The sequence below is a fragment of the Botryllus schlosseri genome, chromosome 7 (assembly GCF_051294905.1).
Source record: "Botryllus schlosseri isolate E-star chromosome 7, Bs_hap1, whole genome shotgun sequence".
NCBI lineage: Eukaryota > Metazoa > Chordata > Ascidiacea > Stolidobranchia > Styelidae > Botryllus > Botryllus schlosseri.
Window position 1 is genome coordinate 1,406,998 of NC_137242.1, and position 13,420 is coordinate 1,420,417.

The 13,420-nt window shown below is 42.2% G+C and overlaps 1 protein-coding gene across 3 annotated transcripts in view; it reads left to right on the forward strand.

Annotated features, from left to right (window-relative positions):
• Positions 1-11,959, forward strand: part of LOC145443050 (nucleosome-remodeling factor subunit BPTF-like) — a 38,095-nt gene extending 26,136 nt beyond the window's left edge. For all 3 annotated transcript variants that reach the window (XM_080321035.1, XM_080321036.1, XM_080321037.1), the window contains exons 33-46: positions 163-261; positions 1,054-1,093; positions 1,158-1,348; positions 1,511-1,642; positions 2,816-3,008; positions 3,274-3,399; positions 4,232-4,355; positions 4,414-4,527; positions 6,147-6,270; positions 6,631-6,772; positions 7,563-7,736; positions 8,638-8,839; positions 9,724-9,808; positions 11,356-11,959. In XM_080321035.1, coding sequence (XP_080177161.1) covers positions 163-261; positions 1,054-1,093; positions 1,158-1,348; positions 1,511-1,642; positions 2,816-3,008; positions 3,274-3,399; positions 4,232-4,355; positions 4,414-4,527; positions 6,147-6,270; positions 6,631-6,772; positions 7,563-7,736; positions 8,638-8,839; positions 9,724-9,808; positions 11,356-11,543 — 1,934 coding nt within the window. In that variant the 3' untranslated portion in view covers positions 11,544-11,959. The remainder of the gene's footprint in view (positions 1-162; positions 262-1,053; positions 1,094-1,157; positions 1,349-1,510; positions 1,643-2,815; positions 3,009-3,273; positions 3,400-4,231; positions 4,356-4,413; positions 4,528-6,146; positions 6,271-6,630; positions 6,773-7,562; positions 7,737-8,637; positions 8,840-9,723; positions 9,809-11,355) is intronic.
• Positions 11,960-13,420: the final 1,461 nt, after the last annotated feature.

A 13,420-nucleotide genomic window follows, 5' to 3' on the forward strand; every position in this document is an offset into this window, starting at 1 on the left:
ACGCGGTATCTAAACCACCTTGACGTGTACCACATATTTCCTTCATAACATCGGCTAACAACTATATAAAGTTCGATGTCTGTGTGACTGCTGGAGCGTGATGTGTTTGTGGAAATTTCAATACATTGCATCGATGACGAGTTTGTTAATTCTTTTCTGTAGGGGATCGTTCCACTGCCGTAATCAGATCTACCGCGTCGTCTGGCACGCAGTACATCGTTCAAGGAGGGAAGCTGGTGAAGCCGTTTTTAATAAAAGCGGGTGAGTTGTGTTGAGGTTCTCATTTCATTATTGCCATCCCTGCATTCGAACCAGGGTTGTATCCAAGTCACAAGTTTCCGAGACCTGCTCTAAATCTATGCTAATGACTTTTTACGTGACTTTCTACAAATCTCATAAATTACGTAATTTAACCGAAAAATTGTTCCAGTGGAAATGGAAGCACAGGCAGCGGGGTTGTTCAAAAATAACTCTTTTTTTCGGATTACGGGGATTTCAGGTTTTATTAAAAAAACGCTGTACAACAAATTTGACTCGATTCAATCCAGCAGAAGCGAAGTTATTTGTGATTTTCATCGAAAAATTAGCTGGGATTTCCCACCGTCAATCATATTTTTGCATATCCACAAGTTTCAACTGCACTCACTCCGCTTCTACTGGTTGAGAGTGAACAAGAATTATCATGCATGTTCTTTTAGGCAACGTAACAATTTCATGGAGTTGACAGTAAAATTTCAAATCAATAAATTCGAAAATTTCAATGGCTTTGAGGTCGCTTCGGCTTGTTGAACTCGAGCCAAATTAGTTGTGCTCTAGGTAACCTAACAATTTCATCAGTGAATCGCCGGAATTCGGAGAAAGAAGTTATTTTTGAACAATCCTAAAAACCCAACCACATGTACAAGTAGTGCAAAAATAATAAAGTTAAGTATTTTGAGGCTGGGAATTGGAATTGGTGGTCACTTCATCCTGACCTTGGCTAATTATGATTCAATTTTTGAAATAGTCAATTAGTAGTTGATTAATCGAATTGATTTTGTGATATTATTGCAGGTTCACAAATGGCGACTTCCGTTTCCCAAGTAGCAAGCAGGTCGGTGTTTAGACGTGCCGATATGTTTACATCGTCTCTTTTCAACATAAATACTGTTTTGAAGGTTTGGCGAGCAAGCGTTCAAGTACACGAGCACGCCCGCGCCGACGCCCGTCAAGACGGCGCCCCCTAAAGTTCAACCCTCGATCAGTCAGACTCAGATTAAGCTGAGCTCGTCGCAATTGAGTCAGCTGCTGAAGGCGGGGTCGGCTGCCCCTGTGAGGGTGACGGTGTCTCTCGGAAATGGCAGGACAGGTTGGTTGAAAAATATTGTGTGTTTGACAAGTGTAGGCTACTGCAGATGTAGACAATGTAGTTTAGCGTTGGTAATTGAGTAGAGTATTAATTATAATTTGTTTGCTACCGCTGATATTCCAATGTTTATTTAGGGTAAAAATGTCCGCTTTTGGTTTGCAGGCACCGGACAAATCCAGCTGATTCCGCCCGGTTCACAAGTCACCCCGACCTCTGGTCAGCAACTAATGCAGGCCAAAGTGGGGGGTGACGTACGAAGGTTCCTGTTCACCCTGATGTCAGAAGCAGCTCCAGGTGAGTCGCGGATATTGAATGACGCCCTTGCTCTGTCTGTTACTTTCTAAAACCCAAAATTTGAGCCCAACCCAAATCTAACCCTAACCGAATCCTAATTTGAGCCCACGGCCTCAAATGGTGCATGCATTTATTTATAACCCCAAACCTTGATCTAATTCTGTCCCAATCTCCGGGCGGGCAACTTCTGCAGTTCGCGGCTCGTATATGGGAAAATGAAGTACTTGGCTGGCTGGAATCCTAAATCGATACATTAAACTGGTATTTATCCACCTATATGATTAATCTAATTTAATTTAAACTTTTAATTTTGAAGCATAGAGACCAAAACACTATTCAATGAATTTATTAACATAATGTAGGCTACCGTACTTAAATAGCTGTTAAAGTCGATCGGACAATTCAGACATCTGTGGTCGATCAAAGTTCACGTTGGACACAAAGAAAACAGAGAACTAAAGAATAATTAACAATTGCTATTATTTGTGCAAGAAAAAAGAATAGCCTACAGTCACTATAATTTGACGTATAGTAAGCAATTAGCGGAGAATTGCGGCAGACTGTGACCATATTATCACGCAAGACCGAAAACTGTCTGCGGGCCGTTCGTTGCGCGCCTCTGGTAAAATGTATTGTACACGAACGAGGGGTTGGATTTTTTAAAATTTATCAAGATATTCAGTTAATTAGGCTTGAGTTCATCCATAAATGCCGGTAATACAAGCCTTCTCGTAGTAAGCAAGTGGTGGGGACTATAACAGACTGGGGCCGCGGGCCACAATTTAATGTACCACCGCGGAAACTGTCCTGCGGGCCGCTTGGAATGACGTCGCAGACCGTATGTTGCCCGTATGTAACCCCAACTTCACAACCCACATGTTCTGTCTCAAATTTCCCGTGCCCAATATTCGCAGCCTCGGTACGATTGTTCAAAGATGATTTTTTCCAAATTTCACTGGCTAGCTGGTAGTTGGTTCACTTAAAAATACTGCACACATAATTTGCCTCAATTTCAACCCATAGAACTGAAGTTATTAGGGTTGAAAATTTTACCCTAATGCTCATAACATAATTCATGAACGCGGTGATCGTTTCATGTGAAACGTGACTTTTTTGGTGCGTTCGATGTTGATTTCTGGCAGGATTTTAACCCGCAATTCATTTTGGTGTTAGCCACTGCCCCGGTCCCCGCGACAAAGCCACCGACACCGGGCGCCTTGTCGACGCCCGCTAACGAGCACAGCCTACGCGCCGCGTCTCTCTCGCAACGCCTGCAGCAGATTCAACGCCAGCAGTTGCTCGGGAAGAGCTTGAGCACGGACATGAAGCGGATGATGACGGACAAGGACCCGCTGTGGGGCAGCAAGTACGTGGGGCTTCGAGATTTTTTGAGGCGATTCAGACGTCCCCGTACTGGAGTATTTTGTGTCTTATAAGCCCAGAGGCATTGTTCCGAGTCACAAGTCAATCATACCTCTGTAGTTTTGACTCGAGTCAAGTCCGCGTACACATCAAGTTGCAAACGGCTGAGTCCGAGTCATAATGTTAAGACTCGAATTCAAGTCATTGTGTTCATTTGACCGTCTACCACGTTTGATTTATTCTCACCATTGCTGAAACTCGTTTTTCAGGCCTCTACTGCCGGACCGGGCCCCTCTGACCTCGCCGGTCTTGTCCCGCTCGTCTATGCCGACCCCAGACTCTGACAAACCCAGGAGGAGGCCCTTGTCGAAGTTGCAACGTGAGGAGGGGCAAAGGTACGTCTGTTGGGGTGGAGTTCAGAGTTGAACAATTTGAAAATTTTCAGCTATCCCAAATTAACTTAGGATTAGACTAGCCACAAGTTTTTTCCAAATTAGAATAGAATTTCAATTATTTTATTCGCAAAGCCTTGGAACTTACTTAAATTCCGAATTATTAAGAAATACAGGAAAATAAATTTTAGTTGATATCATGAGTTTATTTTCTTGAACACGAGAATGGCAAATGTCTGTACCAGGGTTGCAACCAAGTCACACGGCTCCGAGTCACAAGTCAATCTCACTTTTTTAGTTTTCACTCGAGTCAAGTCGAGTCATTTTCAATTTACCGCCGAGTCAAGTCTGAGTCCAAGTCAGCGAGCAGAGGTCCGAGTCATGGTATTATGACTCGAGTCCAAGTCATTATGTTGACTTTTCAGTTTGTGGTTGAAGTATTATTAAACCCACTTTTTATAACTCTGTTTGGTGATATCGAAGGGTTTGCGTTTGTAATATGCTAAATTTCCTCACTTCTTGCAGTTTCTGGTCGCATTTTCAAGTACCAGTACTAATAGATGAAATCCCAACAGCGTGATTACTTTACTATTCTTCGAAATTACAATCAAATGTCGGTCTTGGTCGTCAGAGTATCGAGTCATCTGCAATGAGTCGAGTCATTTCCGTATTCTGAGAAAATGACTCGAGTCAAGTCGAGTCGTCAGAAAATCGGGACTCGAGTCGGACTTGAGTTGAGTCATGACTCAGGTCATTACAACCCTGGATTAGAATTGGAATGAAAGCTACACAGTTTTTCAGAAAAACTTATTAGAAATGCACCCAAAACTTTCAGGCAAACGGTGGTGGCCCAGGTGATGAAGTCCCTCCTGGACCGGATCGACAAGCGGGAGGAGCTCGAAGTGAGGAAGAAAAAGAAAGAGGAGGCCATGATGCGGCAGAGGGAGAGGCAGGAGCAGGTTTGCGCGGATCTCGTGTTTTCGACCTGGCCATCTCACATTTCTTGTGTATATTCAGATCAAGGTGCACAGCCGGCAGACGCAGTTCCTTCACAAGCATCGCGACATTCTCAAGCAGGAGATACTGAAACGGAAAGCCATCGTGGAGAAGTATCTCACTCAAGTAGTCAAGGTATTTAGTACTGTACGTTAATCAGGGTTGTAACCAAGTCACAAGGCTCCGAGTCACAAGTCAATCTCACTTTTATAGTTTTGACTCGAGTCAAGTCCAAGTCATCGAGCAGAGGGTCGAATCCGAGTCATGATATTATGACTCGAGTCCAAGTCATGGTGTTGACCGCTCAGTCTCCAGTTAAAGTCTTGTTAACTCACTTTTTATAACTCTGTTTGGTGTATCAAATACTTAGCATTTATAATATGCTAATTTTCCTCACTTTTAGTAGTTTGTGGTCGCATTTTCAAGTACCAGTACCAATAGACGAAATCCCAAGAGTGTGGTTACTTTACTTCTCTTCGAAATTACAATGAAATGTCGGTCTTGGCCGTCTGAGTCTCGAGTCATATGACCTGGTTCGAGTCATTCACAATGACTCGAGTCCAAGTCGCGTCAAGACACGGATTGACTCGAGTCGAGTCATTTTCGTAATTTCAGAATGACTCGAGTCAAGTCGAGTCATCAGAAAATCGTGACTCGAGTCGGACTCAAGTCGAGTCATGACTCGAGTCATTACAACCCTGACGTTAATGTTGTTCAAAATGATTTTCGGACCTCAAGTCACTGATTAAATTGTTGGGTTGCCTATATAACCGTTGCATACAAAATTTGGATCGATTCCAACTGGTATAGACGTGGGCGCACAGAGGTTTGAAAATTTTGAATTTAATATGAATGAATTTGAAAAAAATTCAAAATTTACTGTCAATCGCATGAAAGTGTTGACTCGTCAAAAAGAATGATGCTTGCCAATTTTTGGTCACTTCCAACCGGTGGAAACCAATTTATGGCAGTTGAAAATTTTAGATTTGCAAAAAGCAGCCTGGACGGTTGGTAATCCCATAATTAGGAATGAAAAACTCAAAAAACTTCGCTAGTACGACTTGGAATTGCGTCGATTTTGTAGACAACATAACAGTTTCATGGTGTTGACGGTGAAATTTGATATTTTTTTCCAATTTTTTTATAACAAATTCAAAACACTCAAACTCCTATGAGTTTGAGTCGAGCCAAATCTGATGCCCGGCGTTTTTCAGGCAACCGTACAATTTCATGAGTTCGACAGCTAAATTTGAATAATTTTTATTCAATAAATTCAAAACTTTTGTCTCTTTTATGGCAATGCTTCTATAGGTTGTAAGCGAGCCAAAATTGTTGTGTAGCGTTTTTTAAGGCAACCCAGTACAATTTGAAAAGGACAAGATATTTTTGAACAGCCCTACTGTGCACTCGAGGGGTTATGGTCTCGACTACCTTTACTTCTATAGTTTCAGGCAGATTTTCGATAGGTTTGTATCACTTTTAGCATTGAATATTTCATAATAAATGTGTGAAATATCGAAGCTATCATTCCCGTAGGTTAATTAGCACTTGATGCCATGAGCGTGCAATTTCAGTGCTCGAATAAAGCATCTCTCACTTGCTGGACTTAATCATTAGAATTAATCCACGATTCCGATTGAAATACTGGAATCATTGTGCCTAACCCTAGTTTTTATAATCGTTATTTGAGTATATATTCACGGCATAACTTCTGCTCGAGTTGTTTGTACGAAAAATATGTTTTTCGTGTTCAGAACGAACTGCAAGAGGACCAGCGGAGGCGTAGAGGCGGGCATTACGCAGCCGCCGCGAAAAAAGCCAGGAAGTCGCACGGAAACGCGGGCGTTGTCAACGGCATCTCGAATAAGAAGTTGCCAGGTGAATCGTCTGTGGTTTTTCGTGTAACCTTATCCGAACTTAGCCCTAACCCATAATGAATGCATTAAAATGCATACCAAGTGTCGATCACCACAATTGATGCTGATATTCAGTGAAATCTTCAGTTTCGAATATATTAATACAATATTTTGCATTGATTTAATAACAAAAATAGTGATTTATATTTCTAATCCTGAATTGACAAGGTGCATATCACAATTGACGCTAATTCAGTTTTTAATATACATGCAATATTTTATACACCTTATTATGATTAATATACATTTCTGATGTCGGATTCACTGTTGACCCGTAGTACGTGAGTTTTCGGCTAGTTCATGCTTCTCTCCTCTGTCGCAGCTAAGAAACAGGCCGTGAAACGGCAACGCGAGCCCTCGCCCGTTCCAGAGTCTAAGAAACAGAAGATGATCAACACCTCGCAGGCCAAGGGCAAGGAAGACGAGCTCTACTGCACTTGCAGGACGCCGTACGATGCCACACGGTTAGTCTCGGATTTAAATTTCAATTCATAAATTCTAATCTTGAACTTTATGGCTTTGGCCTTCAAGCTATTAGAGCGTTTGCATGTACCCCCAATATTTCTGAAGTCTATGACTCAAAAAAGGGTCATCACTTCGGCCCAATCTCTGTTTAGGCTATTTGATGCCTAAAAAAGCTGTCTGTTGCCTGATAAGGTCTTGACATCAAGCTCAAATTTATTTATGCTGTTTCATGCCTTTCGCTTTTATCGTAGGTGGTTGAAGCAGGCGTAACTTACTTGAGTACTTGAAAAATGTAGAAGTACTATGTTGTTGGCCACCTCCGGTTGCGACACATCTGTAATACTAACAAGTGGCCGTGATTGTATCCGTCTTGGCAAGTAACACTCTGTGCTGCGCGTTTTCTGGTTGTGACGCACTTTTTGACGCTTGCAACATCGACTCGGTCTCCTAATCAGCCGCTTTCTTGCATTTGTGGAAAGCAGATTTATCAAGATCGATACACGATTATGATGTTACTTGTGGAATGTTTCCTTGTTCTCATTTTTATTCTAATCCAAGTTCGGTTTTCCTGGAAATGCTACAGGAGAATTACGTGGTACGAAACGTGCAAAGCTTGCTATGCAGACATTTCTCAGTCTCATTTATATGATAATGAACTGTGATTTTGTCGAATTTCCTTCTGATTCTGAATTCAGTCTCCACGTTTCTATGAATGCCGTAATTCTAGTTAATCTAATGTAGGAATGCTGATAATTAAATAATAATAAGTCTGTTTTTGATGTGGTTCAGATTCTACATTGGCTGCGATCTGTGCCTGAACTGGTTCCACGGCTCGTGCGTGGGCATCCCCGAATCGCGCGCCAAGCACATGAGCGAGTGGATCTGCTACGAGTGTCAGAAGGCCAAGGAGGAGCCCGCGCAAGAACTCTACTGCGTTTGCAGGACGCCGTACGACGACTCAAAGTATGTCGTTTTGTCTTGAGTTTGCCTACAATGTAAATTGCTCAGCATAAGTACACTCTAAGTTCATCGAGACCCTGTTTTGTCTGAAAAACTGAAAACTGTCAAATCGAAGTACAAGTGGGCTTACAATCGCAACCACTTGAGTACGTACTACAGACATAGCGGTCCGGGTAAGCAAGGGTATTCGATGCTTAGTTTTAGAAAACTGTGCTATAGCCTAGCGTAAGACTGTTTATATGCAAAGTTCTATTGAAATCTCTACCACTCGCTGACGATCTCCCCTGACGAGTGTCAGCCGAAGATCTTCGCATTTATTTCAATGTGAATATAATTATTCGATAGTTGTGTACTTCAAGAGTCTCTGCAACTACTTGAGTAGATAGCGTGAGTGGGCAAAACCTAGAGCACTCCAAAAAGTAGAAGCGGTCTCAAATCAGGACAAAAATATTCTATTTCGACAAGATAGCGTGATGGTGAAGCGTCCGGCGTTTTGATCGGTAGGTCGTGGGTTCGATTCCCGGCCGGGTCAGACCAGAGACCTGTTTAGTAGCACTGTATCCATGGCTTCCCTGCTTGGCGCTCAGCGTTACCGGGATAGCACGGAGGGGTGGTGCAAGGCTTAGGAAGCCTTGCAAGGCTATATCTCCGCCTTCCTTGTCCATCGGCATATGCACATCGTGCACTCGTGGTATGCATATGCACAGATCGTGTGTATGTATATATCATGAGACGGTGGATATGCCGTAGACACACAAACATACTTTCCTATTCCTAGTTGCTGACGATCACCCTGAAAGGTATTGAAGTTGATTTCAATAGGAATAGACTATACAAATGTATACAATCTCTGTACGTTGGAAAGCCTCTTCCAAATGCAAAATTTGTGTTTTTTTCTGCACAGGTTTTATATCGGGTGCGACATCTGCCAGGACTGGTACCACGGCAGCTGCGTGGGCGTCTCGGAGAAGGACGCCGACGACATCGACTACTACGCGTGTCCCAAGTGCAAGAAGCAGAGCCAGGGCGAGAACGCGATGATGAAAGAGAACAAACTGACCAGAAAGGACATTGCCGAGCTGACCAAAGTCATTAATGCTTTGAGGGTGAGTCTGGTTTAGCTTTGTGTTCTGTGTCCGATTTCATATTGAATCGTGTTTTGTCTCTGTGCAACCAAAGTAGCTTATGTCCATTAAGGCAGTTCAAAAATATCATTTTTTCCTGATTCCGCGGTTGCATCAAGCACTCTGCACACCAAATGTGGCTAGATTCCAACAGATACAGATTTGAATGCGCAGGTGTTTGAAAACTTTGAATTTATTATGAAAAAAATTTGAAAGAAAATTTCAAATTTAGTGTGAACCCCTCGAAATTGTTAGGTTGTCGAAAAAGAATGATGCATGACGAGTTTTGCTCACTTTCAGCCGATAGAGGCGAATTGATTGCAGTTGAGAGTTTTGGATTCGCAAAAATAGCATTGACATTGGGTATTCCCAGAATTATTTATGAAAAACTGGAATCACTTCGCTTCTACGGGTTGGAGTTGGGCAAATTTGTTTTGTATTGTTTTTTATATACAACTCAACCAATTTCATGTGGATGTGGTTCAAGAAAATTTTTTTTAATAAATTAAAAATCTTCGAACTCCTGTACGTTCACATCTACCAGTTGGAATCGAGCCAAGTTGGGTGTGCAGCGTTCTTTTGCTAACAATAATCAATGAATCCCCGGAATCTGGTAAATATGTTATTTTTGAACAACAAAAAAACAATTACTTACATATCTACTTTAATTAAACAACGTTAACCCGAATATTTTCGGATGGCAATCGGCGGAAGCAGGCAGAAGCCGCGTGGGTGCCGTACTCTGAAAAAATACTGACGATTCGTCACACTTCTGAGTGTGAGGTCGCGAATTCATTCTGAAACATGGCCCAGTTTTGTACCTTGAGCTGTACCAATTTTGAACTCTGTCTACGATCTCGTTGCAGGCTCACAAGATGTCGTGGCCATTTCTTCAACCCGTCAGCAAGTTAGAAGTTCCAAACTACCACAAGGTGATCAAGAAACCGATGGGTGAGTCTCGGAAACTTGTTTCTGCATTGTGAAATCGCCGTGGCGGCGAAAGCAAACGACTGAAAAATGACAGCTTTTTAAAACTACATTGGAACAGGGTTGGCACAAGTCAATCTCACTTCTGTAGTTTTGACTCGAGTCATTTTCAATACACGACCAAGTCCAAGTCAGCGAGCAGAGGGTCTAGTCCGAGTCATGGTATAATGACTCGATTCCGAGTCAAAGTCATTGTGTTGACTGCTCAGTTTCCAGTTGAAGTCCTGTCAAACTCCCCTTTTATAACTGTTTTGTGATATCGAATGGTTCGCATTTATAATATACTCATTTTCCTCACTTTTAGCAGTTTCTGGCTGCATCTTTAAGTACCAGGACCAATAGACGAAATCCCAGTAGTGTGGTTACTTTACCAATCTTCGAAATTACATTGAAATGTCGGTCTTGGCCATATGAGTCATATGACTTCGAGTCACGCGCAATGAATCGAGTCAATACACAGATTGACTCGAGTCGAGTCATTTCCGTATTTTGAGAAAATGAGTCAAGTCGAGTCATCAGAAAATCGTGACTCGAGTCATTACAATCCTGGTTCCGAGTCGCAAGTCAATTTGAATTTTGTAGTTTCGACTCGAGTTCACTGTTCATTGTTGATATCACTTGCTGTGAAACTCTTGGGTGATATCCAAGACTCGTAATATGCTAATTTTTGTCACTCTAAACATGTTTATGTTTATGCAAACAAATAAAATTGGGTTTATGCGGCTATTATTCAAGCATCGGTCCTGGACCGGTACACGTGAATGAAATCTAGTGATATAGAACGTCTCGAGTCCTGCGCAATGACTCGAGCACAAGTCGAGTCGATACAGAAATTGACTCAAGTCAAGTTATTTTACATATTTTGGAAAATGACTCGAGTCATGTCCGCCAACAAAAAATCGGGTCGTCACGGCCCTGGATTAGAATTAAAGTGATACCTTCACAGTTTTTGGAAATTATATCAGAATCAGAACGAGTGAATTTGCAAAAAACTTGGAAATTGAACTCCATTTCTAATCCGTAAGAAACACAGCAAAAATCAACATCACTTCATGTCAAATCAAAGTTGACTCTCAGAAGCATGACAAGGGCAAGTGTCTGTACAGTAAGCTTGGCTCGTTTTGCACTATGCGGTTCTCCAACAGGAAGTCCAGAAGTTTAATGAGAAAAGAAAATAGACCTTGAAAACAGTTCACAAATGATACATTTTGCTCTGTTGAATATAATTAGACTCTCACCAGCAAGTAACACTCTGTGCTGCACTTTTCCTGGTTGTGCCGCACTTTTTTACGCTTGCGACATCGACTCGGTCTCCTATTCAGCTGCTTTCTTGCGTTTGTGGATTGCGGATTTATCGAGATCGATACATGACTGCAGTTTAGAATTGTTTTTGTGCGGCCAATTTGCGTGACCCAGTGTGTGGTTTCACAAATTAGATTAGACTATATTATACATTTTGAGTTATCTACTACTGAGTATGTCTGGCTATTACATCGCGAGTCTGTTTCCAGATCTGGGCACGATATTGCAAAAGATGCCTTCGTACACGATGCTGTCTGACATGATGGGCGACGTCTCGTTGATATTCGACAATTGCCGCATGTTCAACGGCGCGGACTCGGCGCTGGCCAAATGCGCCGAGATACTCGAGTCGCTTTTCGTGGGCAAAATGAGACAGTATCGTCAGAACCGGAAATGATCGCGATTCGTGGCGGTGTTCTCCATGCCTGGATTCGACCATTCTGTGATCGTTAAAAGTCATTGCTCTTAACCGTTAAATCTGGTAATGTTCCATAGCACGTCCAAAGAATTGGAATTTAGCTGATTCGCTACTTCAAAAGAGGTTGAAATTGGTCTTTTTGGCCTTTTTTCGCACACGAGTCAGCTTTTAGGCCGTTTTTTCCACTTCATTCAACTTGAGGAGGTACACAATACGGCTGCCCAGTATATTTCTCAAATTGCCGCACTTCTGATATCGGATGTCAAAGTTTGTTGTACGTGTATCACGCCTATTTCTACAAAAGATTTTGTTTTGTTACTTTTTGTGGCGTCAGTGAATTTTTATGAGACTTTACATCATGTTTATGGTTTTTGAATAAATTTTCCGCTTCGGAATGTGTTAGTTTCTATTCGCGAGCACTCACCGAGCAGTGGTTTAGTGTTGTTTTCAAGGATTAGGGCACTTCAATAATAGAGAGGGAAAATGTAGGTGAAGTGTAGATTGAGGATCTATCGGAGACATCCAGAAGTTTGATCCAAAATGATGAAGGCTATTAGTGCCAGGTACTAACGTGCGATCCTCGTGGTTATTCGGCCAACCTGTGTTGGTGCCTCGAGGGTAAAAGAGGCTTTCTCTGCTAATTACGAAATTGCGTCCATTATGTTGAGACATTCGAAGGAATTCAGTTTAAACTGTACAGAATTTCGGCAATTCATAACACCACAAGATTGCGATGGCCGATATGTGGATGCCAGATTATGTGATCGCAACTGGTTTAAAAGTTTAAACAGCCTCCTATCGGTTCATTACATCGCATTGTGTATCGCAAATGCAAATATATAAGCCAACAATTATATTATAAAAGAGGACCGGGTCCTACAATACGCTGTGCCGAGAACGCCAGAAGGCCGACACAAAGCTGGCAGGACCGCATAAAACAACATGCCTCGAGATTTATTAGAAAACGCGCATCACGCAAGGAGAAAAACTCGCCCTTGACTCATCCCCGAAGCTTGATTCAGAACAGGCAAAGGCCATGAATTCTGTCATTAGCAAAGATTTGCTAGATAATTCTGTTTGGGCGAAAAATTATCTACGAGTTAGTTGCTGACGAGTATCAGCCAAAAGTAGTCCGGTTCAATTCAATGATTTGAAGTTCTGTGCTTCCAAGAAGCTCTTCAAAAGAGGACACGCGATGAAAATTAAGTGTCATGTGTCGGTATGCTTTTCTCGCCTATCGGTGACATTTCACCGACACCGTGTAATTTCACTCGTGTGTTTTCTCTAAATTTATCGAATCGCTCAGACAGCGATGAGTAACAAAAGCTTCGCCGTGTGTGATCCAGAGATGCCACTGGGATATTTCGGAAAAACCCAGATGTGGAGGCGAAATAAACCCAGAAAAACCCAGATCCTATTTTTCACTCAAAAGGCACGAGATAGCTGTGAAAGTGGAGCCTGATAGTCGTCGAATACACTCATACAGTCTTTGATATACAGCCTTTGATATTGAATTTACAACAGTTCATAATACACATTTTGCTTGGTTAACACTGCGAATCGCACAAAAATCGTTGTTTTCCTCTCGACACATCGGAATGAAACAATTGGGGCGCAGCGCGAATACTTAATATTGTACCGGTACTAATTATTAGGGATGGTGTGAACCTCTGAAAGGTTCAGGTTGGCGTGAACGCGAACCTTTTTGAAAGGTTCTGTGTGAACGCGAACGTGAACCTCATGACGTCACGTGACGTCATATTGCTAATTCCAAGCCTATCTTTCAATGTAGGGATAGCATATATTAATGTACACGATACCTAGCGACGACTCCGGTCACATAATGCCACAATGCT